The following is a 27,956-nucleotide window of genomic DNA, read 5'->3' as shown; positions in this document are numbered from 1 at the left end:
TGCTCCAGCTCCTCCGGCGTTGGGTTTCAACCTCCTGCAAAGGTCACAGGGAAGGAAACTCACTCTGGGTCAACACAGAACCTTCTCCTACCAAACAGGAGGGAGCAAAATCACATCATCACATACAAACAAACGCTTCATTGCCCAGTATTAGCTGTGGAGCACTCACAGTACAGCTGTAACAGTAACACAGCCCCAGGATGGTCCATGCTACAGTTGCCATAGAACAACTGAAGGCAAACACACGCATGGTTGATCGATGGGCACAGCCTTTTATTCCTTTTTGTTGTTGTTTTTTTTGCACCTTTCCATTTAGTCCAGAAAAATGCTCTCTCTATATATATATATACATATAAAAAAACCCCCAAATCATTGCTTCTATTAGGAATAAACCTTTTCAAACACATCTTCCATTCATACAACGGTACGGCCAGCCCTATTCTGCAAATGGAGCACACCAGGCGATGCTCACAGTGGGACCCTGAGCTCTCTGGGACACGTTTTCCTGCTGTACAAGCTGTTCCTGTGCTGCATCCCACCTGTACTGCAGCAACGGGTGCTGCCCTTAATTCTGACAAATAGAAAATGCAAAAGCACAGCAAGAGCCATGCACAGACCGGAGCTGCTGAGTGCACAAAGCAATGCAGCCTTTCCCCTGGGGTGCAACCAGAATTGGTAGGAAAACATTCAAAAGAAAAAGCAAATAATGCCTGGAAGACAAAACAACAGCTCCCAATCCGTGCTGGGTGCCACCAAATGGAAAAAAAATCCTAATACTAAATTCCAGAGAGCCGCAGATATTTGCAAGTGTTTTCATCAGCGCTGCTTTAAGCAGCTGCTGCTCCAGCACTGAGCAGAGCTGGGAGCTCATTGCGTGTCTTCATTGCCAGCACTGAAGGCTTGGAACCCATATGGACCTCATGCTCTTGTGGGATGCTGATCTGAAGCCATATGGAACCAGCACCATGGTGGGATGCTGACCCAAACCCATACAGACCCCAGTACCCTCATGGGATGCTGACCCAAACCCATACAGACCCCATACCCTCATGGGATGCTGACCCAAACCCATACAGACCCCAATACCCTCATGGGATGCTGACCCAAACCCATACAGACCCCATACCCTCATGGGATGCTGACCCAAACCCATACAGACCCCATACCCTCATGGGATTCTGTCCCTGTGCATGGGGAGACTTTGCTGACCTCCTTCTCTTGGCCTTGGGACTCACAGCAGCAGTATATACATCACAGCTTGCTCAATGGGGCACCAAATCTTTACGCACTTTATCACCCTCCTGAATAGGAATCCAATAGCCACGAAAGGCAGCAGAACAAAAGGGGTTATCTGAAACGCAGCCCGCTGGTCATGCACAGGGCAAATATATAATAGTGCCTCCACACAAAGATCTCCTGGCTTGGAGAAGGAAAGGCAAAGGCTGTGAAAGAGCAAACAGCAGCCAGCAGGCTCTTTGTCTTCCTTATCTGATTGCAGATAAAGCAGAGCTGTCTGTGTGCTCACGTTCCATGGGTCACCTTGCTGCACCCTGGAGGTGTCTGCCCTATGGGGACACTGGTTTCCACTGGGGACATTGGTTCCCAAGGGCCCAGTCAAGCAGCAATGAGCAGAGCCCTGTGCCCCACAGCTCTGCCCCATCTTCCCACTGAAGGATCAGCAAAGCTTCCTCTGCCCTTTAAGGCCAAGGCAACCTCAGGGCACAGAGCTGGTCTGTCGGGGCTTCTCAAGGGCAGGACTTGCCCACATCTGTGCCCTTGGTGCCTTGGGAAGCACCACAGATCCCTATTGTGCCCAGAAAAACCCCATTGTAAACACCTTAATGAAAGGAAAGGTGACAACGTGAGCTCAGCACTTCCTTATGTAAACCCTGCTGCTGAAAAGCCCCGTGCAGCCCAAGCAGGGTGCAGGGAACCAGGCACAACCCAACCCTCACATCAGCGTCACTGGTGGCTGATGGCTCTTCATGCTCTTCCCTATCAAATGGAAACAATTAATGAACTATTCAGCCTGCTGTATGCTGGACATACCGAGAAGGGAACTGAGAAGGGATGGGCAAACCTCAAACAATGCAGACGTCTGGATGCTTGTCTAGGACAAACCCAACTTAACAGCTTTGGGCTGACAGGAGGAGCGCACAGTGCATTGCATTGAGTGCTGGAGAACCCCGGGCTCTCCTTTCTCCTCCAGGAGAAGGAAAAATAGAGCTCCAGTTCCTCTCCATGGAGAAACAGTGGTGTGAGCAGTTAGTGTCCATTGAGCACTGTCTGTCCTGGGATGCTGGCAGGTTGGGGACATCGGCACATCCTCCATTGGGTAGGTCTAGCAGGGTCCTATGGCCAGCACAATGTGCCCTTTGGTCCTGTGATGTGGGTCTAAATCAGAGCTGCTTGGTGTGACATTGGCTACACGTGGGGAGGGCTGGAGGATGGTTTGCTGTTCTCTGTGTCTCTTTCTGGTCCCCACAGCTGAGCTGGGGAGGTTTGGCACCTCTCCCCTGTCCTCCAGCTGGGGAGTGCACTGCGGTGGGTGCACAGCATTGGGGTGCTGTGATGCTGCAGGGTTCTTTCAGCTGTAGGCTCCTGTGCACTGCTGGGAATCACGTCCCATCCCTTGTGATGGCAGCAGAGGGGATGCTGGGTGAGGCTGGGTGAGGCTGCTCTGCCCTCATTGGGATTCAGGTACCGACAATGGGCAGAGATGAAGGCGTTATAGAGGAATAAGCAATGGCACAGCTGGGAAGGCTGCCCCAGGACTGGTGCTCCAGCAGCAGTTCCTCCAGTGCCAGGCTCAGTGGGGTGAGGCTGCATGCAGGCTGTCTGAGCAGTGGGATGCTGCCTGCTTGGGCTGAATGCAATGCAGTCACAGGTCCTGCTTTAGAGACCCCATTCCATGCTCACTCAGCCTCCCTGCACCCAGCTCAGCTCCACAGGCAGCAAGCAGCTCCCCCAGCACAGAGCAGGACCCCAGTCCCAGGAGGGATGCTCTACACCTGCACATAGGGTGGCAGCTGATGGGGGCAACGTGAGAACAAGAGGGGGAAAAGGCCACAGGTCCATTGCCACCAGCTGCTGGGGGATGTGGGGAGAACCATCAGCTCCATCCTGCTGGGCTGAGCATCATGGATGGGAGCGCATCACCGTCTCCTTCCTCAGTGTGCTGATCTCCATGGTGACAAAGGGAACATGAGGTCTGGGTTTAAAATATACTCTGCCTCCTGTTCTTCCCTCGGGCTGAGGAAGAAGAGAGAAAGAGAGATGGGTCAGACAGGTGAGACAGGGACTGAAGCACAGGGCAGGTCTGGATTTTCCCTGTGTGGGTACCCAGAGGTGCCGGCACAGCCCATGGCACCACACAGAGAGCACACTGTCATCAATTCCCATCCTACCTGACTGCTGAAAGGCTGAGCCTCGGTAGCCAGGGTCCTTCTGAAGCTGGATCTCCTTCAGAGAGAAGATGGAGACATCTGGGAGAGTGGACAGAGAGTGAGGTCAGTTGGCTGAGCCGCAGCCAGCAGTGATAGCAGCACAGCACTGCATCCCTCTTGTTTTGCATCACCCTGCCCCAAGTTTTCCTTGCTCTCCCACCCCACCCTGCTGCAGGAGCACTCAAGCAGAGGCAAGCAGCAACCACAGAGCTGGCTGTGCCCTCGGGCTGCACTGCAGTGCTGTTCCATGCCTCCAGGTGAGGGGACCACGCAGACTTACTGTCGGGCAGGAGGTGCACCCGCTCCCCCAGGCTCTTGAAGTACGGATGCCTCAGGGCCACCTCTGCTGAAATCCGGCTCTTGGCTTCATACTGCACAGAAGCCCAGAGAAAGGCTTTATTACACAGTCTGCAGCACTACATCCCTTTGCCATCCACCAGCCCCGCTCTGTTGCTTACCAGGAGGAGGTTCATCAGCAAATCAATGCCGTCTGAGTCCAACCTGAGTAAAGAAAGCAACACAAACTGGAGCATTACTGCACCTGGGGGGACGTTGCAATCATCAACACAAGGCACAGGAGTGGGGAGAACTGGGACCTCCCCCACACAGCTGCGTTCACACATCCAGCATATAAACCCCATTGCCCTCAGCTCCTATTTCAGAGCAGTGCCTGGCTGCCCTACACCTCAGGAATAGGGGATGGGGTACCTCGGGGCGTGATTAATTAACGGCTGTGCTCGGTACTGCGTGAAGTTGTACGCCCTGAACTCCTCGTTGGACGTTATCCCCGGCCAGGTTTCTTCTGTCGGCGTTCCTGGAAGGGGTTGAAAAGGGGGAACGTGTCACCGGCTGCGGGAATAAAAGCTTCACCATCCCAGAGCTCCAACCGCTTTTAAGTGTCCCGATGAGGTCCCGGAGCTCAGCGCTCTGCTTTATCACCGCTGCCCTCCCGCGGGCGCTCGGAGCACGGCAACACGCTCACCCAACAGACGGAAGATGAGATGCAGCTCCTCCTTCACCGTGGAGCCGGGGAACATGGGCCGCCCGGTGACCATCTCATAGTGGATGCATCCCACGCCCCTATAGCAGTGATGGATAAACGGCATCAGCGAGAGAGGGTAAGGACCCCCAGTCCCCCCCCCCCCCCCCCACGGCAGGGTAGGGATCTGTGCCCATCCACCCATCTCTGAAGAGATGGAGCTGCAGAAGAGCCCGTGGAGAACCCAGAGATGGATGGGAACACCACCCTGCAGACCCTCACCACATGTCGATGGGGGTGGAATACTCGGTGGATCCCAGCAGGACGTCGGGGGGTCGGTACCACAATGTCACCACCTCGTTGGAATATGTTTTGGTTGGCACTGACTTGGCTCTGGCGAGACCTGGAGGTGGAGGGAGGGGGTGTGAAGTGCTGCATCCCCCCAGGGCAGCAGCTCAGGGATAGGACAACACTGTGCAGAGATGCTCCCAATTGGGTAGAAAACAGCCATGCAACCCCAGCACGCTAAAATCACTGTGTCCTTGGCTGCCTATGGGGTTCCCCTCTATGCTCTGAGGGCAGTGAAGCTGCTGCCAGCTGTTTGTTTTCCCAGTGGGACCATGAAGGCTCTGCCATCCCCATCCCCATGTACCGAAGTCAGCCAGCTTGAGCTCTCCTCTCTCATTGATGAGCAGGTTCTGGGGTTTGAGGTCTCTGTGCAGGATCTTCCTCCCGTGGCAGTAGGACAGGCCGCGCAGCAGCTGGAACATGAAGATCTGGAGGGGCACAGGGGGTGGTGGGCATGATGCTGTCACAAGGACACAGAGCCAGGGGAGACCCCACAAAGCTGGGGATGCCCCATAGGGACAACCAGGCTTGACTCACCTTCACATTGTGCACGCTCATCAGGTTCCCACAGTTATCCAGGTACTGCTTGAGGTCGTTTTCCTGCAACAAGGAGCAGCCATCAGCCTCCAGTTCCCTCCCTCCCCACTCCCCATTCAGAACCACAGCATCATCCCAGCACAAACCAGGTACTCGAAGACCAGAGTGAGGGAGCGCTCCGTGTGGATGATATCATGCAGGGTCACGATGTTGGCGTGCTTGAGGTTCTTCAGCAGTGACACTGCAGGGACAGGAGACAGCAGGTTGGGACAGTGTGACCTGGGTGCCAGGTGGGACGTCCCCAAGGACCCCCCCCATTCCCCCTTGGGGCCCTTACCTTCCCGGATGGCGGTGCATGGAGCCCCTTCCTCGTGTTCCAGGCGGATCTCCTTCAATGCCACAAGGTTTTCTGTCAGCTTGCTGCGCCCCTTGAAGACAGTGGCATAAGTGCCCTGTGGGGAGAGAGAGGACATGAGGGGTGAGCAGGTGGGTGCCCCGTTATGGGGGTGGCACAACAGGGATGTGCTCCATAGCATCTGCAGGAAGGATCATTGGAAGCTAAAGGGCTGGAGCCCATGATTTCCATTCAGTGACTTATTGTAGTCCTTCCAGCTTCCTTTAAGTCCTCATGAGGAGTCTCAGCACCTCCTTACCTCACCCAGTTTGTCCAGTTTAACATAGGTCTCCAGCTTCCCAAACCCGATATCCGACTGTAAGAGAAAAAGGACAACGTCACTGGGAGGGATCTCACTGGATGGGGAGCACCAGGAGGGGATTGCAGTGGGGACAATCCATCACATCCTGCATGGGAGCCTGTTTGCATCCATCAGAACATAAACACAGCCAACTGCAGCAGCTGATGCCCTTTGTGTCAGAGCAGCGTGATGGGACCCTGTGGCAAAGCCCTGCCCTTTGCTTGAGTGCTATTCTCTTCTCCCCTCCCTCCTCACAAACAGGAATGTCACATCTGAAGGTGATGCTGAGACCTCACTGCTGTGACCGTGTGCTCCCAGGCAGCAGGACTCGCCTTTGCAATCTACAAACAGGCCACTGTGGTTTTGCTCCTACATATGCTGATGCTCTGCAGTCAAGAAACTGAAATGTCAGCATTAATGCGAGGGGTAATTCATTATTTATCCACATTTGCATTTCCATCAGCGGAGGCTCCAGCACTTGGAACACAGCAGGAGGTTCCCCACCTCCGCTTCCCTGGAAGGCTGGGAGAGAAGCCAGGTGTGTGCAAGGTGAGCAATGTGCAGGCTGGGGATTTGCATGTGTAGGAGTAGCACAGGGAAAGGTGTGTATATGTGTGTGTGTGCACATGGGGTATGTGGGTATGTGCACCACTGGGAGTGTGCAGAAAGGGATTTGCATTGCGTGTTTCTCAGTGCAAGGGAGCTCGCACCGGACTGCATGGGTGGGTGGCAATCAGCACATGTGTGCACAAGGTGGGATGCTGTGCTGTGGCTTACAAGGGATGCCCGCCGTGACATCCTGCTGAGAGGCTTAGGGAACTCCGGGCTCTCCATCTGCAGCTTCTGCAGGAACTCAGGGGGCAGCCGGATGTCCATGGGCAGGGAGAGGCGCTTACTGACATCCTGCAGAGAGCACAGAGGGGAGAAGGTGAGGAAAGCACCCAGGAGTGATGATATCAATGGGGCAATGACTGGGGTGACACCTTTGGGACCTTGATCCCAGCACTTGCCTCCGTGGAGAAGCGGCGCTGGGTGCTGCTGCGGTAGCGCACGGCCATCGGGGATTGACCCTCCACGTCTGATGGGGAGATGGCTGTGGGGTCGGCTCTGATGTCCCTGCCCAGGTGTCCCAGCTGCAGGTGCCCTTGGGCAAGGTCTGAGGACAAAGAGAAAGGAGGGAGGCAGTGGAGGTGAGGGATGCTTTGCTATGGGGATAAGGAAGAGAGAAGGGCATGGAGGTCCAGAGATGCACCAGGGCTGTGGGGAAGTTCCTTCCCATCCTGCTTCACTGCTGCACTTAGTCACACACAGCCCTGAGCAACACAGAAGCTCCATTGAAAACCAAAGCAACCACTAAAAGCCATTCTTCTCATGGGACTCCAGGTGTGAAACCACATTGAGCCCAAGGAACCCAGAAAGGAGCAAAATCAACCAGAGCAAAGTGAAGCACTGAGATCCCCCCTGGTCTACAGCTTGAGGATCACACATCTTCCCACTGGGTAATGGTTGGTAAGAAGTGTATTTCCTCTATTCACAGGGGGCTGTTTGAGAGGAGGCAGAGCTAACTGGGAGTGCTGGGATGAAGGCCATCCCTCTCTGTGCCTAATGCTGATCTGGGCTCCCATTCCCCGTGTGCTCTGCAGCCAGGGATGATCTCATTGCTGAGGATGGAAGGGGATGGCTGGCTTTTGCAGTAGGGCTGGGATTTGGCTGCTTGTTGCTCATCTGATGGATGAGAGGTGACAGGCAAGTGACCTGGGAAAAAATGCAGTTTCCTGCCATGGTCACTGTATACAAGGGGATCAGTGAGCTAAGGGATGCGGGTGTCCTCTACAGACAGCCTATACCCATAGCAGGGGTGCAGCCCTTGCCAATGGGGCTGGCAGCAGCTGAAACCATGCCAGGATGTTCTATAGGGTTGGGGAGGGAGGCACAGAGACACCCCCCCCTTTCCCTAGGAGCACTGCAGGGCTCTGGTCCCTGTCCCTTTCTGTGCCATCTGTGCAGGCACAGCTCAGAACCCTGCCCTGCACTAAGCACAGGTAACATGGATCGTTTAAGCTGGATCAACCCTTTTCACCTTGCTCCCATGTGAACTAAAACCAAAGAGTGACATCAGAACGATCGCAGTTCAACTCATCCAGGCTCAAGGATGCAGCCTGGCCTCAGGAGCAGCACATAAGAGCAGGGTCTGCACCCACCCTCAGTGCCACCTCCATCTATAGCAGCATCAGGGGTCTGTTCCATTCTGCTCAGCATTTTGCATGGATCACAGTGAGCTCTGACACCCTGCAAGTAATGAGGCTGCATGGGATATCAAAGCAAATTAAAGCGAGACCGCAGACGGGGCAGCTGCCTCTGCCTTCTTTTTCTTTCTTTCTTTTTTAAATATAAATGTATTTAAACACTGCCTCTGCCAAAACAAGCTTTGATCTCCCAAGGAAAAGGGCCAGAACCCTTCACTGCCTGCATAACTCAGAACTTTTAATTACTTTACTAAGCATGAGCTCTCCTCTCCAAGCAGTTTCAAGGCAGGGCAATGCTCAGCTCACAGGTCATCCATCCTCCTTCCTCCCACACGGTGTTGCTGCTTTACAGCCCTGTGCTCTGACAGCCAGGCTTAGCTCTGATTTATGCCCTTGCATGAGCCCTTGTTTGGCCTCTGAGGACTCAGAAACGGTGCAGGCCCTCGTCAAGGATCAGATGCTGCCTAGAACTCTCCTTAACCCAGAGCTCTTCTTCTATCTTAAGAAAGGCTGTGGTGCAATGGAGATATATGGCAGTCTGGGGGCACATTGAACACCCTGAGGCTGCATTGGACTCCACAGGGTGACACTGCCTGGGTCAGGATGTGACCATAATGGGAACCAAACCTCCCTTTATCAGCCCCCATGGCTGGCAGAGGGCTTAGCTCCAACATGGGGCTGTGGGCAGGGGGCTCCCATGCTCTGCTGCATCCCCTGCTCCATGCAGGGTGATCTGATCATATCACAGCTGACTCTGGCTTTGCCCTCTTTCTTTCCCATCTCCTTCAGGACAAAGACCAGAAGGCAGAGGACAGGCAGCTGCTGCATGCACTGGTTTGCAGAGGAAGCGCTGTGACCGAAGCCTCATTAAAGCAGGAGAAGAGGGAAATTGCCTCTCCAGCAGCTCAGATGGCACAGTGCAGGTAATGAGTCCAGGCTCAGCCAGCCCAGCAGTCCCCAGGGGATAACAGCAGCAGCAGCTGTCAGCACCCGGGGCTTTCTGAGCCTTGCACCATGTTATCCCCATGGCTTCTACATGTCTAATTAAGGGCTCGAGTCTAATTATAGCCCCAGCTGTTTGCTGGGGTGTGAGCAGAGGGGTGTGAAGCAAAGCTGCTGAGGGCAGCTGGGGTATCTGTGGGGATGTGAGGAGTGGCATGAGCTGCAGGAGAGAGGAAAGGCAGCTCAAATCAGCCTCTGCATCTCCTCTTTGAAACAGAGCCCATCCCTCCCTGCTGGGGCAGGCACAGATGCCAGGCAGTTACATCATGGCCTCATCCCCTGCTTACAGCAATTGTAGCTGTGGGACAGCACCAGCATGACCTGAGTGGAGCCCAGATTTAACAACACAGTTAAACACAGTCTTGTTAATCCCACTGCCTCCATACGGAGAGCAGCCTTGGGTGGTGGGGCAGCAGCTTTCCAGGCTCCAACCCCCTTACCCTCATTCCTCTGGTTGTTGAGCTGGTTGAACTGCTCTGTGAACTCAGTCAGTGACTCCTCGATGGTCTCTGTCCGAGGAACTGAGAGTGAGAACCTCCGTTTGAAGTTCTTCATCTTGTTCATTTTACCTCGTGACCTGCAGGTAAAAGGGAGAGAGGTTATTGTGGGGTGGGACGGTCCCACAGCTCCCCATCATAGGGGTTGGCAGCACCCAGATCTACATGTTCCTTCACTGGGAGCTCTGGGCATCAGCAAGGGATGGGAATCTTTGTGTCATTGAGTGTATGGGGCTTTTCTGAGCCAATTGCCAGAGGTGAGCTCAGGGCAGAGCTGTGGATGCTGAGTCATGAGTGTCAGCTTGGAAACTCTAGGAATGGCTGGAAAAGGGAATAGCAGGGCAGAAGCAGAAGAGGGAATAATAAGCAGGGATAGAAAGGATGCAATAGCATCCTGTGCAAGGCACACCTTTCCCATGGCACTGTCCTGCTCCCAGCAAACAGAATGCACCTGCAGACATCACTGTCTCCCCCACACAAGGAGGTCCCTCCTTGCAGACCCTGACCCTAATCTGTTTGCTGGGCTCTGAGGGTGGGTGGGGGGCAATAAGGGGAAATTCAGCCTTTGAGGTCAAACAGGCACCCCCTGCTCCTGGCTGGCCCCATTGGCAGCCCCCAGCACCCCCACCTTACACCAGGCTGGTCAGCACAAACCCTGGTGATTGCATTCCAGACTGATGTGATCAGACACAGCATCGCAGAGCCGATGTGTCGCCAGAGCAACGGGAACACTTGGGTTGACATGCCTGCATCCGAAAGCTTAAAAGATTACCATCAGCAATGCAAACAGTGCTGCGAGGCACAGCCTCCCACTGCACTGCCATCCCCCCTGAAATCCTTGGGATTCATTGGGACCCCACTCAATACTGTGTCACCCCCTCCTCAAACACCTTTAGGGATGCAAAACCCTACAGCTGTGCCCGGAACCAAAGTAGGATGTGTTGCTTGGTTGGGGGTGGGATGGGAGGCGTGAGGCTGTTTGGAGTTGCAAAGTGAGCAAGGAGGATGCTAGGCACATCCATCAGCCATCTAAATGTTTGCTCAGCACTGCTTTGATGACCCAGATGCTGACACTAATGAATGCTGCATTAACAAAGGGTCTGAGCTGGTGTTTTTCTCATGGCCAAGGATGGATGAGGTTGGAAGGGACTGATGGAGGCCATGCCACCCAAGACCTGCTCAGCAGATCACATTGCCATGGATCTCATCCTGATGGTTCTGATGTATCTCCAAGGAAGGAGACTCCATAGGCTCTCTGGGCAGCCTGTTCCAGATACACCTCACCTTCAGCTGGGACTTCCAGCATTTCAATTTGTGCCCATTTCTCATTTAAGCCCAGCAACAGGTGAGTCTGACCCCATCCTCTTGACACCATCCCTTCAGATTCCTGGAGACATCAACCCCACAGCCCCAGGACCAGGGAAAACACAGGGAATAACCCAGATCTTTCACCAGGAAGAAGTGGGTGAGGGAAATGGCTTTTTCTATCTCCTCCCCTCTCCGCTCATCCTTCTCTAATGGTACCAAAGCTTTAGAAGACAAACACCTGAGCACTGAATTGATGCTCCAGATCACCCTGAGTCCTTCCCTCCCTCCCTGCAGTGCCAGCAGCTGCTAAATATAAACCTCCTCGGAGAGGAAGAAGGGTGGGGTAAAAATAGCAGTGGCTGCCTCTCCTGCTATGCACAGGGCTGCTCCTTATCTTTATGGCTCTGCGTAATTGGCACTGTTTTTTTCCAGCTTCACCTGGACCTACTTGGCATCTGCTCATAGGGTTCATGTGAAAGGCTTTGACAGATGGAAGCTTTGGGGCTGTTTGTGCTTTTGGTCTTCCCGTGGGATGGGAGCTCACCCTGCCCTGTATGGCCACGAGGTACCCCAAGGTTGGGATGCACCCCCTTCCCATATCTCATATCTCATATCTCTGCTCCCAGCCCTGCAGGTAGGAGGGCACCCTGACCCCATATAGGGTGTGAGGGGACAACCCGTGTCTGTGTTTCCCGTAGGAGAAGGCAGCCCTGCTACAGGAGCAGCCTGGCCCTTTCCCACACCATGGATTTCAAAGGAAAAACCACTTGCTGTTGCCTGCATCCCATCAATTTTAGCAGCAGTGCACTAAAGGAAGCGGGGGCGCTTAGTGACTTCCTGCAAGGAGGTGATGCTCGCTAAGCAAATGACATCCCTCGTTTTACAGCCTCCAAGCACCAGGGAATTGGGGTTGAAACCATCCCTGGGATGGAGCGAGGAGGGGGAGCTGGAGTGGTCTGAAACAGCACGAAGGAATTCAGGCATCAACAGGCAGGAATGAAATCACTCAGTCTGGAAGTTGGCCAGGAAGAAAAGCCAGGATGAAAAGCCAGCAGCGTGAATGATCCGCATTTGCTGTAACACAAGCAGATAGTAACTGCTTTGGCTAAAACACTTCAAAGGGGCCCAAAGCTGCATCACGTCAGGAGAAGGAATCGCATGACTGAGACTGGATGGTAACAATTCTTTAAGCACTGCAGTCGTGTGCTCAGCAAACTACTCCCATAGGCACTGGGGATGGGACTGTGCACATGGTTTGCTTCCCTTTGTGCAGCAGAACTCCTTGGCTCTCCTCCGTGTGACTTCAGAGCCTTCTCACATCACATAGCAAGGCATGGAGGCAGCAGTCAGCACCAATGCAGTGCAGTGCTGACATGCAGAGAGGTGATGCTGCGTGCTCCACAGCAGCTGGGAATCCGGTGGGGCAGGGAATGAAAGCAGCCCCCATCACTTAATGGACTGTCCAGCTGTTGGCGTGGAATCCTCTCCCACCCTACAACAGATGCTGCAGAGAAAGAGCACAGCCCAAATCCATTCGTTCAGAGGGATGGGGCTGCTCCAGGGACCAGCACAGCCCTGCACCTTGGGACAGACAGCAGTCCCTGCCCATCACACTGAGCTCCCAGCTCCTCCCTGCTGCTGGGCTGTGCTACATGGAGCTCTGACATTTCTCTTCCTCCAGGCAGGGAGCACCAGGAGGTGGCGGTCCTGCAGGAGGGGGACACAATCAGTTTGGACTGATCTGCAGCAGCACTGCAACAAGCAGCACAGCCATCATCCCACTGCAGCGACCACGCTGGGCAGAATTGGAAATGGAGCTTTGGGTCCCCAGGGAGTCCATCCATCCATCCTTGTGCTGCAGTCTTTTCCTCTCCTGTAATCACGGAGGCCAATACAACACATGCAGAGCACCAGGAATGCAATGACGGCAGCCAGGAATTTTCTGTCCTTACTTCTCAGTGGAGATTTGGGAGGAGAAATGATCCTGCAGCAAATGCACAAGGCTGGTTTCCAATCGAGCTCCTCACAGCGTGCATTGCATTCCCCCCATTGTAAATCATCAGTGGTGATGCATCCTTCCTCTCTGATGGGACCCTTGTGGGATGCAAAGCTGCTGCTTGCAGCTCTGCTCCCGTTTGTCTCCATCCCAACAAGGAGCCCAGTAATGAGGGCACACAGAGGGGTTTGTTCCACTCCTGCCACACCACAACCCTGCGTGATGCGCTCAGCTCTGCCCTGCCCATGGTGAGATCAGGGCAGCTCCCAGGAAGGCACCAGAACGACCCTCAGTATTCATGCAGCCATAAAACACTGCATGTTTATTCCTCGCTGGAGCAAAACCTGAGAGCAGTGCCCAGCATTGGGCTGCAGCCACAACAGAGTGCCAGTGGCCCACGTGAACCGCAGCATCTCAATGCCCTCGCTGTTGTAAGGTGCCAGCAGCCCCATGGTACTGCCCCATGGATCAGCACATCTCATGCACCGACAGACTGAGCGCTGCTGCAGTGTATTGAGCTGTCCTCCCCCTTTTCTGTGACTCTCTTTCTCCTTTCAGCCCTTCCTGAGCACCAGGATGGACAGTATAGGGCACAGACCCTGGGGGTGAAGGATGCTCCAGCTTCTGGGGAACCCTATGGGAGAAGATCCCTTGCATTAAGGCACACCTGCGTTCCCTCCCCACAGGGCAGTGTAGGGTCTGACAGCTTCTTAATTACCATTTCCTTATTCTCTCTCTCTCTTTTTTCTTCCCTTTTCTTTCTTAATTAGAGCTTTTCCTCCTTCCTCAGCCCACACACAACTCCCAGAGCTCCTGGAAAGCAACACCAGGGGAGCAGGGGAAGCCCTCCCTTTTCTAACAGAGAACACTGCAGCTTTCCTACCATGACCCTCATCCACAATTAACAAAGGCAATGGGGAGGGGGACTCGGAGCTGCTGCCCTGCAGCTGTGCAGGGAATGGCTGCAAGCATTCGGAGAGGGGTTATTTAGGGAAGCGGAAAGCACAGCCCTGCACACCCGATAGCCATGTGGAATTTGAGTAATGCAGCCACCTCTGATGCAAGGAGAAATGGGGATGGTGGGGGTGGGACAGAAAGGAGCACGCAATGAATAGGTGGAGGGATGAAGGAAGGGTTTGATCCCTGCAAGAAGCCATGCAAAGGGCCCGTGCTATCACAGGATCTTTCTTCCCAGAGAAACAGCTTGAATACAAACAGAAGCACAGCGTTTCTAAGAAGCACCAGCAGCTCTCAAAGCGAAGCACAGCTCAGCCCTTCGCCGTGCATTTTTGAGGTGCTCAGCTCCAACACATTGCATTACCAAACAGCCCAACCCTCACCTGCTGCAGATTGCTGCACCCCTCTGCATTCCTTCAGCACCCGGTCAGGCACTTTCTGCCCACCCAGCAATGGGAGGAGGAGCTGCAGGGACTGTACAAACAGCTCTGGAGGGATTAAGGCTCCTTCCGAGCGTGGCAAACTCAGACTCAGGAGCTCCTTGGAACTAATGAAGCAGCTCCCTACTGCACTTATACACATCTTTGTGCAGCAGCAAGGAAAGCAATGCATGCAGATGGTGCTCCTGACCTATTTCTCCCTGCTCCAGCACAGCTCTGAGCTGGGTTCCCCCCTTAGGACCACACTCTGGAGCAGCAGCAGCACGGCTCAGCATTAGGCACATAAAACTCTTTCCAGCAGGGTTGCAAATCTGTTTTATTTAAAGCTCTGGGATAGTCACATGATAACAAGGTAGTGAGCAAACACTGCAAGTCTCCTTCCTGCCAAGGGCTGCACTAAGCTGCTATTTAATCTTAAACCTGTTGTGCACCTCGGAGGGCTTTGCACACGTGTGCATGAGCCGAGTGCCCCTGCAGCTCCCTCTGCTTCTCAGATCTCTGTGCTGATACAAGAGCTCCTGATTTCTGCACACAAAGCATTTCCACTTTGCAAAGAGCCCAGGGTTGGGCAATAGAATGTAAAACCAACATTGAGGCCACGCACGGGGCAGGAATAACACAGAAGCACTGAGCATCCCAAGGCGAGGTGTGCAGAGCTCCTGCTCCACCCACAGTGCTGCCCCATAGGAACCCACTGTCCTTCTGCACCCTATGGAGGAACCTTCCCACCATCATGATATGATCCCATTAAACCCAACCCAGACCTGCCTGCATCCCAGGTATAGATAGAACTAGATTAAGCACGCCCCGGTGCCCGCAACCCTCTGCTCACTTCCCTATGGAGGGCAACATTTCATGCCTATCTGGGAACTCAGCGAGCACATTCTGTTCAGATAAACCTTGTTCCTTGTTAAACTGTAAATAACGTCTGCTTTGGCAAGCCAAGCCCCAGCACGGCGCCCTGAAAGTCACAGTGTCACCATGAGCACAGCAGGCAGAGCAATGGAGTCGGTGGGTTTTAACACCTCTTTTCTCCTGCTCCATCTTCTCTCCCCCATCCATCTCCTCACTCCCTGCCCCACTTCCAAAGCTGTTTTCCCATAGGCTGCTCTGGTGTCCTTGTGAGCTCTGAGCATTCCTGCAACAGCCTTGGGAAGTGGGGGAGATAACAGAGCCCTGCAGAGCTCAAGGGAATGAAGGAGGGAGGGACCTCGTGAAGGGAAACACACAGCCAGCCCCATTCTTTGGATGCTCCTGGCCCTGGGATTACAACCTGAAGCAATTCTGCTTTACCCTCCAATATCAAACCATGTCCACAGATCCACGTGGTGCTCAGGCATTGAGCCAAGGGGACTCCGAGCTCAGCTGCACAAAGGGCTGCAGCACAGCAGCGTCCAAAGCTCAGTGGCTGCATTCGGCTCTGTTCCTTTCCTGTCCCATGAGCTGATAAGCTTCGAGATAAGAAAGGATGGTAACTCTGAGAGCTGAAGGGACAGGAAAGGAGGTCTGGATCACACATGAGCCAAGCTGAGTGCCTGGCTGAATGCTTATCTCCTTCACACTGCAGTGTGCACAACAACAACCTGAGCCCGCACTGCTGCTATCATAGCATGATTAGTTGCACAATTAATCGTTAATAAGGAGGGATTGGAAGGGATTAAGGATTTAAATAGAACACATGCTGCTAATGGGACTTGATAGAAACGCTCCTTCTCCTGCAGATACGATGCCGTGCTTTCATGGAACTGAAGGGGCTCCATTGGACCTTTGCACTCAGAGCGACACGGAGAAGTTTTCCACCTCAAATCAGTGATAAAACAAGTAGGAAAGCAAACCTTGTGGCTCTTTGGAGTCTCCACAGTGTGACACCACCAGCATCCTGCCCCCAAGCTGCTGCTGGGACACACAGAGCCTTTCATCCCCAGGGCTGCTCATTTCCCTCCTCTGACCACTGCCACAACACACAACATCAATGCTCTCACTGTAGGGTTATGCCTATGATCTGCCCCTGGATGCAGTCAACTCCAAGCAGGATCCTGCCAACGAGGCCCTCCCCGTGGCCACAGATGCTGCTCACAGAGGGAATAATGCCCTTCAGTCCCTCAGTGTCAAATGCCACCAGCCCAGCAGGCACTGCTGCCATCAGATACCACCCCAATGGGCAAAATACAAAGGACAGATGAGGAAAGAGCTGGGATTCGTGAGACACAGAGCGTTCCGCACCACCCGTACCTCCTCCATGCTGTGGCACTGTGATTATTCTGCAGTAATTAGTTAATAATTACAAGCTGACCAGCCCTTGGGAACATCCGTAGCAGAAGGAGCACGACGTGCCTTAGGCTGAAGGCGGATTTCCTTACAGCTTTAATCACTGCTTCAATTTGAGGCATGGATGCCAGGAAGGTTTTCCAGCCAGCAGTAACACAGTTCTCACCTCTCTGACTGCTGTCTGCTATAGGACAGCCACTCATTTCACCACCATCTGTACTGTGGATTTGGCCATTATCCCATGGATAAGGGTGAGAGGTGTGGGAATGGGGAAGGACTCAGCCAAGAGTGAGATCCTGCTATGAAACTGAAGGGGATTTGTGATGCTTGCAGCCCTGATGATAACAGAAGGGCCGTGCATTGTGCTGCTGAGGGTTGACTTCAGCAATCAGTGCTGCTTTGCACCACTTGAGTGCCTGGTGAAGCGTGGCAGAGTGGAGTTTAACCTCCCGACAGGGGCAGATGCAATGGGAGGACGTTTCCTGGGTGAAAAGAGGTCACCTCCTCTGCTGCAGCACCCTTCAAACCAGCTCTAGAGCCTGAAACACTCAGACAATCCTGGGGAGAAGAGGGAGAGATGGAGACACCCAATGGGGGGTCATAAATCACAGCCCTGAGTGCTTCCAGCACATTAGCACTTATCAACTAACTCATTGCATTGAGCAAAGATTGCATCTCTTCCCTGTGCACTAAGGACAGGGCAGCAAAGCTCACCCTGCTCCATCCTGGTTTACTTCCTCTTCTCTGCTCCACAAGCAGCAAAGCCCTGCGTGTTCCCACAGTACCAGGCACTGACAGCACTGCCTCACCAAGCTGCTCTTTAGATAATATATGGTTTTCATTACGTTGGCCCCAGGGATCGAGGGTGCAAAAGGCAGCGAAGAGAAATAGCCCCTGCTTCAGAATGACTTCAGTCTGCATGGGGAGATATAAAGGAAGAAGAGCACGGGGCTCACAGCCAGAGATGCTCTGAAATACCTCCACCTGAGCAGGTCAAACAGCCCCCAATTCCACAGTGGGAGCACATCTAAGCTATTTATCCTCCCAGCATGACAGGGGCAGTGCCTGGTGTCAAATGGGGGCATAGAAACACAAAGGCAACTGTAACTCCAACTCCTGGAACTCCCTCCCACATCAGAGCCTGAACTCTGGCTACTCTTACAACCTACTCTTACAACCCATGGGATGTTACACATTCAGCACAAGTGGGAATGTTAACGAGAGCTCAGCTGCTGCTCAGGTGGATCAGTGGGGCTGGGAGCTGGGGGCATTTCCCTGCAGGAATAGGGAGCACTTGGACTGTCTGCAAAGATCTGATCTTAGCTGTGGTGGCTTGGAGCTCATTCCTACGCAGTGAGAAAACCCAGAAGGCAAGAGAATACAGTTGTGACTGGAGATAAAGCACGGCTAAGCCTCAGAAAGGAGGGAGGCAGGGAAAGAACAGGGGAGATGAGATACTGAAGCGGAGTCAGCTGCACAGACAAAGCCACAGCCATCTCTGCAGGCTCTGCTCTGTGACTTGAAAACAATTTCGGCCCTTCAATGCTCCTGGCTGAGCCAGACAAAGCAGCACAGGATTGCAAGAGGCTGAGCAAACAAGGAGATGAGCAGCATTGGCTGCAGGCACAACAGCTACCTGAAAAGAAACCTCGATTAGACAGAGAGCAAAAGATGCTTCGTCTGATTACAGCTCGACTCTGCAAAGTTAATTGTTTGCCAGATTGTAATCTGGGCTTTCACATCTGCATTCATCAACAGGTCGCTCTCTGCTGTTGGCTTTCCCTCTACAAACAGGAGTTAAGTGGGAGAAAAGCAAATCCTGCATGTCGAACCCCTGTACGGGCAGAGCCTGCTGCAAGCAGGGGCCCCTGGAAGCACAGACCTTTTGTTTTCCTGCCTGTATGGATGTAAACTGAGCCTGTGCTGTGCAGCAGTGGCAGAGGTGACCTCTTGGGCTTTCAGAGCACCAATTACCCACAGCTAAACTCACTCTGAGCCCTGCAGCTGGACTAAAGACCCCTTTCCTGCTGCCAATGCCAGGGAGATGCTGCTCCACCTCAGCTCTCCTGAGCATGGAATGAGAGCGTGGGAGGCCTTTACAGAGCATAAACCCTCCTGGAAACTCCTCTGGTTATTTGGCCACGACTCCAAACACGTGTCCCAGGTTTTCTGGAGGTACTCAGAGCTCCTGGCCCAAAACCTCAGCGCTGTGAGGAAGCCAGAGGAATGTCTCAGGGTTTACAAGGAATGACCGAGCAGTCATTTCTATCCAGCAGCCCAGGCCTAGGGGATAATTTGCAGCGCTGATGTTTGAATGCAAACATGAAGCAAATGCACACGTTTCTGCCTCACTAAGTCAGGGCACTGAGCAGAGGATGCTCATGGACTCAGAACAAAATTCTGCAGCACCTGGAGCAAACCATTTTGCTTCTCCACTTTTCCAAGATGCAAAACGAAGCTGCTGCTGTCATCTATCTTGTCCAGCACCAGCATCAGAAAGCAGAACCCATCTCCTCCTGCAGCCCAGCCCGTACCCAGCTGTTATGAGCAATGCAGCAATAGACATGTATGAAAAGCAGGAGCTGCAGATTGAAAACAGCAGGGCATGCATGCTGCATTTCAGATACCTGTAATGCATGTGTATGTGACACCACCACTTTCCTCTTTGTCACTGCTCAGCACTGCCTGTCTGAAGGCTCCATTCAAGGGACCACAAAGAGTGCTTGTTTGGTGCAAGGGGCCCTCCCAGCACTAAGACAAGTGTTTTCGTGCTTCCATGCCCATCTCTGCCAGCATCCCAGGGCTTTACAGAGCTCAGGGAGCAAAGCTCTGAGAACAAAGCAAGGTCAAGTGTTAACAGATGGTGAACCCAGACATGGGGATGCAGGGATGGGTCCAAGGGCAGAGGCAGATCGCTGGAGTGCTGCTCTTCCACCACAGCATCTCTCCTCCTTTTCAAGCAATTAAGAGAGGGTGACCTCGCCTGTTCCCAGCTTCTGTTCCTACCTCTGCTCCTTTTCTAGCATCAAGCTCTTGAGCACATCCCATCCCACTGACATGCCTTTATCTCCTCCCAGGAGGAAAGGATGCATGGTTTGGTGTTTGCATCAAGGGAACCCTTCCAGGATCACAGGAACCAGTGCTGACAGGGTGACCCAGATGCCCCATCACCACCATGTGAGGCCGAAGCCAAAACTCCACACGCACTTACCCCATTCCAGCTCTGTATTAGCACAGCCAAAGCTCTACACACCACCCCTTTACCATGCAGGGGGTAATTAGAGCCTATTTCCTTGCAGGATGAGGATCTTAGAAGAGGCACTTTCCCTTCTACATCTCATCCAGAGGCACAGCTCTCTGCCCTCTGCTTGTTCTAACCTCTTTCCCTTTGGGCACCTTCTCAACCCCCAGCACATACACACACACACACCTCATGCTGTGCATTTAGTTAATTCAGAGTGCAAAAAAACCCCACGACAGCCCCAGACCAGACTGCTGCTCGCAGAGTTAATGCCACAGCCGTGCCCAGCAGCTTTGCAAGCTCATTGCATCTATTTTTGCAGAGAGGGGAGCCAGTTTAAAAGTGGGTTGGCACAGGGCTGGCATGGCACAGACACACGTTCAATGTGGTTAGTGATGGGGGGTGGGGAAACAGTGGTGCTGGGGGTGATGTTGCACACCCAGGAACTTATCTGAGCAACAGGCACAGCTCATTCTGACAGCCCCAAAAATGCAGCTGAAGGATCAATCAGCTCAACCCATTGCAAGCAGCTCTGGGAACTTTCACCCTGGGGATGGATGCGTGCCCAACCCCCGCAGCCCCCATTGAAGGAAAGGCTGAACCGGGAGCCCTGAAGCACCAAAACACGCTCAGGAATCCCTTCCAGAAATTCCTCCAGCACTCGAGACCCTCCCTCCCCCCACCTCCAACTTTCGCTGCGTTCCCCTCCCCGACCACTTCGTGCCTAAACTGCTCCGAACCGAAAAAGGCAGAGAGCCCCCGAGCACGACCACAGCCCCGCACTCACCGCACGGCGGGCGCAGCGTTGCTCCCCTCCTTCCTCCTTCCTCGCCGGGGCACGGGGACGGACGGGGGCGGCGCTGCGGGGCCGAGCCGGGGTCGGGAATGGGTGCGGGGCGGGGAGCTGCGGGTGCTGGAAGCGGTGCGGTGTTGGTGTCGGTTCCGGTGCTGAAAGCGTTGCCGGAGCTTCAGGACCCGGAGAGATGTTGCCGTCGGTTCTGGTGCTGGAACCAGATATCGGTGCCGGAGCTAAAAGCGGAGCGTTGCCTCTTCAAGACCCGCTGCGGTTCTGTTGTCGGTACCGGTGCTGGAAGCGGAGAGCTGCCGCCGCAGGACTCGGTGCGGTGCCGGCCGCTCGCCCCGCTCCGTTCCGTTCCGTTCCGTTCAGGCTCCTCCCCACCGCAGCCCCGGGTCGGGCAGCCCCGCAACTCCCCGCAGCCCTTCGGGATGCAGCGGCCCGGAGCCAACCGTACCGGGATGCGGTGAGCTCTGAGCACCGCAGTTATTCCTCCACCTCGAGCCGTCTCCGTCCTTTGGGCTGCCCCGGAAATTTCAACCTCCGTCACTCAATCGGGACAATGTTTTTTAGTGGTGGCCTCACCTTCTATTCCCGGCTATTTATGGTTTTAGATTGAAGCAAACATTCGCGGTTTGCCAAAAATAGAGCAGCCGTGGCAATAAATCAGGCTGACTGGAGGTGCCAACGTCGTCTGTCTGAAACTAATGAATTTCTTATATCTCCTGCTATATCCTCCTCGCCCTCCTTCCACAGGGCGTGCTGTCTGTCAGTGGAGTTTTGTAATGAATGGGTAATTAGCCATGAATCTGAGGGGTGTGCAGGGGATTTAATGTGCCTGAAGGGGATATAGGGGTGTCAGCAGGAAACCTGTGCAAGGAAGGGACAAAATCCATCTGCACAGAGAACAGGGAGAGAGGCAAATCCTATTACATATGGGATATTCTATGGGACCCCACAAGGAAAACTGTCCAGAAGAGATATGGGCTTCTTTAGTGCTGCTGCTGCTGTCAGAACTCCCTTTTTTTCCCCTTTTCCTTTTTGAATGTGGGAGTCTTGGGACTTGCTGACTCTTGTTTCTTATATTAGAAGCATCAAGTTTGCTGCTTGGAGGAACGGGGAAGTGGTTCACAGATGGCATTGCAAGAAGTGTAAAAGTTGAGCCCCTATGGAAGAACAGCTTTCCAGGCTGCTCAAAACCCCATTTGGTTTGTTTTAAACTTGTCCCATAGCAACACCCAGCCAAGACCCACAGCCTTCACTAATGCTCTTGTGGGGTAAAATACACAGCACTGGCTCTGCACTCAGCTCATTTTGGGGCTGTGTGAGCTCATGGGGCTGAAGAAATGGGCTCTGACCTGGAATTCAACCCCATAAATGGACTCTAAGCTTGAGGCTTAGACAAACCCCAGCCTCACAGTGAGGCTTTGCACCCTTTGCTCTGCAGTACTCTATGTGTGTGTAGGGGATGCAGAGCCAGAGGTGCAATGTACAAGCTTGAAGCCTGCCCTCCCTTCACCCCTAGTCAATAAGTACCTTGTCATGTGGCTGCAGAGGCAGTGGGGCTCGGGGTGACACAGCCATGTGGCCCTTTGCCTCCAGCTCTTCTATGCCAAGAGCTGGCAGCCCTGGGAGGAGATGGCTCAAAGACTTCTATGCCATTCCTAGCAGAACAACTGCTGCCGTGCCCTCCATTCTACAGCACTGAGACCACCTGGCATTGGAATCCTGTCCTAAAACAGAAAGCAGAGGAGATCCCCAACACGAACTATGGCTAATTAAGGAGAGGAAGCCCCCACATTAAATAATAGGCAGAGAAAAAGGCGATGTACGAAGGGCAGGAATGTTACAAGCAATTAACAGAGACACGAGCTCGCTGGGCTGTGTCACACCAGCTGCTTATTGGTGCATGATGTTCCCCATAAACATAAATTACAATAATCACTGTGCCAAGGAAGGGCTCGCTGTGAGCCTGCTGACTTTGAGAGGAGGATGTGCAGTAAAGGAGGGATTCCCAGAGCTGTGTGTCCAAAGGCTCAATGGGTGTGATGGGTTTTCACCTGGGCCAAAAGAACAGCACAGCTCCCATGCAGAGTCATGGGGTCCCAATGAGATTTTATGCCTGGTGATGGGCTGAGTCCATTCTACCAATGGCAACCCTCAGTGTGTGTGCTCTGTGGAGGGTAATGCATGCTCTCCCCAGCATCCTGCATCCTTCCTGCAGGTAGAAGTGACCCCATTAGTGCTACACCCTATAAGATCACTCACTCTCCATCCCCAGAAACACTCCAGCTGTGTGCTGGGCCCCTTTTATCAGCTGGAAGGGATGCTCTCTCTGTTTTCAGGCTGCAAGCAGAGTGTTTTCCAGGAGCAGCAAGGAAGGCTGCAGCATCATGAGTGGCATTTCAATCACAGACCTGAGGGGTTTGCCAGGGCTGCTCCTCTCAGAGCCTTCCCTATCACTGTATGATGTCAGCCAGCCCAGGGATAGCAGGGAGAGCATCCCAGCCATGCAAGGGTCCAAATCTGCCTGAGGATGGGGCACAGGAGCTTAGCACAGCATAAGGGCCAGAGCATTGCTGGCCTCGTGAAGCTGCTCCCTGTGTGGCTCTCAGCCAGATCATTAAATCCTCCCTTGTGGCGGTGAGGCCCCAATGGGGACACTGCATCCATCCGTGGGAGAGAGCTGAGGGGCACCGAGGAGGAAAGGAGCAGCAAAGCATCCCTTACAGATGAAACAGCAAAACTCCAGACCCAATAGGACCCAGTTAAGGAAAAGATGGCCACAAAAAGTGCTCTGCCCAGCAGGCATCACTGCCTCCATGGGAAAGATTGGGAGCCCCAGGCTGCAGCCCAGTGCTCACACAGCAAAGCCCTGTCAATCCTTGTGTATAAAGGAGTGTATTCATTGTGACAGCCTAGACTGGAGCCTGGGTGAAATGGCAGCAGCATGAATGTGCTTCACTCAATAAGAAAACACAGCCAGCTCCAGGGGGATCTCACCTGTTTCCCCCTATAACCCTCCAGCCTCCATTCCCTTACACAGTGACCCCCAGCTGCTCACAGACACGTTTTCCCCACCACTAAGCTCACATGGACATGCATGTGTGCTGCTGCTCCAAGGCAAGAGATTGCCTGGAGGTCTGCAGGGAATATTTCACAGTGGCTGCATCCGGGCAGCAGTTCTCTTCTCCCTGACATTCAATAGCAACTCAGGCAGCGAGTCATGGAAAGAAAATGTGTTCAATGCCTCCCCTGCCCGTGGATGGTTCTCCCTTGTGCACATGCAGGCATGTGGAAATCATTGCCCGGAGATGAGTGCTGTGTTTCAGTGACGGGGTGTTTTAGTCTAAAAGCTGCTGCACAGTCAAGGGAAGCAAGGAAATGGTTCACTCTGAATGCCCAGCATGGCATTGGATGGGTCTGCACTCACCATGAGCAACACAGGGTTCAGTAACCACACATGGGGTTAGCAAGGGGTGTGATGGTTGTGGGTCACCCCAATAGCCCACCCTGATAGGTGACATATCTGCTGCTGCCCCACAGACTCTGAGTGTATAATATACTCTGAATGTATAAATGGACAAAGCACATGCTACCATTCCCATTTTGCAGGCAGGAGGAGAAATAAGTGCAAGTCTGGATGTTCTTTTTAATGCAAACTGGAGCCCATTCCCAGTTCTGAGGCCCCATAGTCATGCTGCAAATGGCTGATAATATTCAAAGCTGAGCCCCAATGGAGTGCATTCTGCTGCTGTCCCACCCATGAACTGACTCCTCGCAAGCACCAATTGCTTTGCAGCTGTGGTCAGTGCACATCACTGCACAAGTCAATGGGCTGCAATGCTGCACACACAGTACAGTCACCATCCACCACGTGTATTGGCCCAAACACAGCTGACCATAGCAGCTCTCAGGCCGACTGCAAGAGGGGGAACCCAGCAGCAAGTCCTCTGAATTTTGCTGGTGGAGCATCACCATAACAACAGATCCACCAATCCAACCCGGAGCTTCATGCACGTAGCAACCAGAAGCTGCCAAAGTAGGGAAAAGTAAGAATTATAGACTATTTCCTCCAGGATCCTGTTGTAAATGCATTCCCTTGCAAAAGTCCTGCAGCAAAGCCAGACAAATGCACGTCGGGCACCAAACCTCACCAAGCAATGGGACCTGAGGGGGAGCTGAGCTTTGCTGTGAGCTCTGGAAGTGCTTTACAGAGCTCTGAGCAGCTCAGCCCCATAGGGAGCAGCCTACGTGCCAGCAATGGGTGCTCTGCTCTGCTTCCAAAGCAAGCCAAGGGAGTTTGCCCCTGCAAATGGACCTTGTCCCCTCTGACCCTGCGTGCCACAAGTGCAGGGAGGAGATAAGGTATTTATTCAGGGAACAATCCATCACTGTCCCACTGACTCATTGACAAGCTTCCCTTTTCCAGGCAGTTCATGGGGTGGGTGTTTTGTCCTCACTGTTAGGAGGAGATGAGTAAGCACAGCACGTGCCTTAAATCTCTGCTTCCTCCTGGGAGCTGGGGTCACAGAGCTGCAAAGGGTGTCCATGGGTAAATTCAATGCACTGAATGCTTCTCTTCTCCAGCAGGAACACCAGCAAGGCACATCTCCTGCCAACATAAAGTGGGAGACCCTTCTTGGACTGAAATACCCTGTGATTAAGAAAGGAGCATCAGTAACCCATTCTTCCAACCCAATCCAACAAGACTCCCATCAGCAGAGCATAAACTTCTGGCCTAGGCAGTGCAGGAGGTCTGGATGTGGAATAATAGTGGCTCTCCCCAGCCTTACCTCCATAGGGATGGATGGATGGATGGATGGATGGATGGATGGATGGATGGATGGATGGATGGATGGATGGATGGATGGATGGAGGGATGGATGGAGGGATGGATGGGTGGATGGATGGGTGGATGGAGGGATGGATGGATGGATGGATGGATGGATGGGTGGAGGGATGGATGGATGGAAGGATGGATGGAGGGGGGGATGGATGGATGGATGGATGGAGGGATGGATGGGTGGATGGATGGATGGATGGAAGGGAGGAGCCCCAGCAGCGACCTGGCACCGTGCAGCAAGAACAGCTTGGGTGTCACCAGCAAGGGACTCCCTCTCTGCTGCCTGTGACAGCCTCAGGAAGCTCAGCCAGGGTTTGCTGCTTGCCTCGCAGTCTGTTAGCTATTTTCAGCCTAAATGAGGAATCTAGCCCAGCTCTGGCTTCCCAAAACATTGATGCAGGCAGAAGCTTCGGCAACGTGAGAAGGATGATAAATGCCAGCATATTTCCAGACAACAGAGCCAAGAGAGGGCTTGGGCTGCAGGGCTGGGCATGGGCACAGTGGGCACAGAGCAAAGCAGGATGAGGGTGGGAGCATGCCTCGAAAAGGTAGCTGGATAGATGGGGGTAGGGTGGGCACACTGCCCCATTTCCATGCACATGCTGGTGCTCGTGCCAGCCCCCACCTCCCTGCTGTAATTAGGGAACTGGAGCAGCTGGCAGCAGAGCAAGCTGAAAGGAAAATCACACACAGCTGCCTCTTGTTGTAAGCAAGTCCTTCCCTCCTGGGCAGGTATCAACCCCTATATTAGAGAGAGGCTGCCAGGGCAGAGTGCTGCAGCCACGATACCCATGAAGACAAATAGCTGGTGAGTGAAAATAAGACTGGTTAATGCAGGCAAGGATCTTCCTCCTCCTTCCACTATATATGGGCTATATGTGCATCCTATGTTTGCACACATGTAAAGGTGATGACAGGCAGAAAGATGTTCCTGGTGGTGAGACAAAGCCCTACAGGACAACCTGAGCCCCAGCAGAACCCCTCCATGTGCTGCTGGCACACAGCTCCTGCAAGGCAGCCTCCAGGGAGAACCTGCAGCACAACCTCCTACTGGCTGCATGCACCTATTATTTCATTAGCTCTGTAATTGCCCAGCCTGTAAGTGCTTTAATGGCATGTTGAGGCTCCTCTCCTGCTCACGTGCTGCACACCTGCTATAAACACAGCCTGAAATCATCTTCCCTGACAGGCTGCAGAGAAACTTTCCTGCTGATTCTTTCTGGCTGGGGGGAGCTCTGATCTGTTCTGACACAAGCTGACTGCTGGGAGGATGGGGCTGCAGCACAATGTTCTCCTCAGGTCCCAGCCTGATCCTGCCCCTGGCTGCTCTGTTTTGGTGAGCTCTAAGCCTGCACAAGGCTGCAGACAGACAGACAGACAGACAGACACTCATTGCAGTTGCTTCTGGCTTGAGGACAAAGCATGAGGCTGGTCCATTGCATCTCACCCTGAATAACCAGGAGTGTTTCCAAATGGAAAGTGGCATTGGTGGATGGGATGTCACACGTGTGACCCCACAAGTGAAAGAGCAAAATACATGTTTTAGGCAAGAAAGCTCTGGATACATCTCTACTCTTGTTGTCTCACAGATTACATCAATCCACACCACAGAAGAGATCTGTGTTTGCAGATGCTGAGCCTGATTCTGCTTGTGTTCATGCTGCTTCAAGCCAGGAATAAATAAAGTCCATAAAGCTACTTCAATGTAGAACTGAGAGTGAGAGGAAAATACCAGCCCTGCTACCCAGCACTCAGCCTTCCCTCTCTTGGTTTAGTGCTTCTCCAAAGCCCCTTGGGTATAACCAGTGTATTTTTAGCTGTTTACTTATTAAACAAGCAGAAGGGAGGACTAAACATTAAGGCATTTCTGAGTACGGTGCTGGACTCTGTGCATTTCCCCTGTCACACATGGGGATGCTGGAGCAAATGGCTTCTGTGCCCTGGTCCTGGGGTCCTACCCAGAAGCAGATGCTGCTTGTAGCCCCTCACACAGCTGAGAGCTGAGCACATCTGTCAGAGCAATGCAACACCCACATGTGATCCTTCATTGGGTTTTTTACCATATACCCCACAGCTAATAAAGGTCCCAGGTGTAGGAGAAGTGTAGGGCCTCACCTAAGACTGATGGGCACTGAGCAGGAGCCCCCAACCACGAGGACAAGTCTTGGCACCATTTCCTTGCTGCTAAATCCTTTATCCTCATGCTCATAAAATGCTTCGGGGAGATATTTTAGCACACTCAGCACTGAGGTTTTGCAGGAGAGAGATCTCACTGCTTATGGCCATAAGGATGTGTACAGGGGCTGCACAACCCACTTGGTGCCAGACCTTGTGTAGCAGCCAAGCTCTCCTGG

General features: G+C 53.3%; 1 protein-coding gene and 1 long non-coding RNA gene across 3 annotated transcripts; one reads left to right on the top strand and one right to left on the bottom strand.

The window, feature by feature from the left end:
* Positions 1-252: 252 nt before the first annotated feature.
* On the bottom strand, positions 253-20,800 carry CDK18 (cyclin dependent kinase 18). Of its 2 annotated transcripts, none has more exons than XM_085527123.1 (16): positions 20,748-20,800; positions 9,694-9,830; positions 7,016-7,161; positions 6,783-6,908; positions 5,964-6,020; positions 5,648-5,762; positions 5,457-5,551; positions 5,311-5,373; positions 5,078-5,201; positions 4,708-4,828; positions 4,429-4,526; positions 4,155-4,260; positions 3,905-3,947; positions 3,727-3,817; positions 3,408-3,485; positions 253-3,252 (listed from the first exon to the last, which is right to left on the bottom strand). In XM_085527123.1, exons 2-16 carry the CDS (start codon positions 9,815-9,817, stop codon positions 3,218-3,220), a joined length of 1,422 nt encoding a protein of 473 aa, XP_085383249.1. In that variant the 5' UTR covers positions 9,818-9,830; positions 20,748-20,800; the 3' UTR covers positions 253-3,217. The 2 variants fall into 2 exon arrangements, with proteins under 2 accessions (XP_085383249.1, XP_085383248.1); XM_085527122.1 differs by lacking the exon at positions 20,748-20,800 and adding an exon at positions 14,395-14,438.
* Positions 5,758-11,070, top strand: LOC107324699 (uncharacterized). Its single transcript, XR_014938753.1, has 4 exons — positions 5,758-6,554; positions 7,389-7,514; positions 9,041-9,174; positions 10,879-11,070. It is a non-coding gene; the product is annotated as an uncharacterized LOC107324699 (long non-coding RNA).
* Positions 20,801-27,956: the final 7,156 nt, after the last annotated feature.

Source organism: Coturnix japonica, chromosome 38, assembly GCF_054131305.1.
Source record: "Coturnix japonica strain WE chromosome 38, WE-NBRP24, whole genome shotgun sequence".
NCBI lineage: Eukaryota > Metazoa > Chordata > Aves > Galliformes > Phasianidae > Coturnix > Coturnix japonica.
This window is presented reverse-complemented; position numbering and strand designations above follow the sequence as displayed.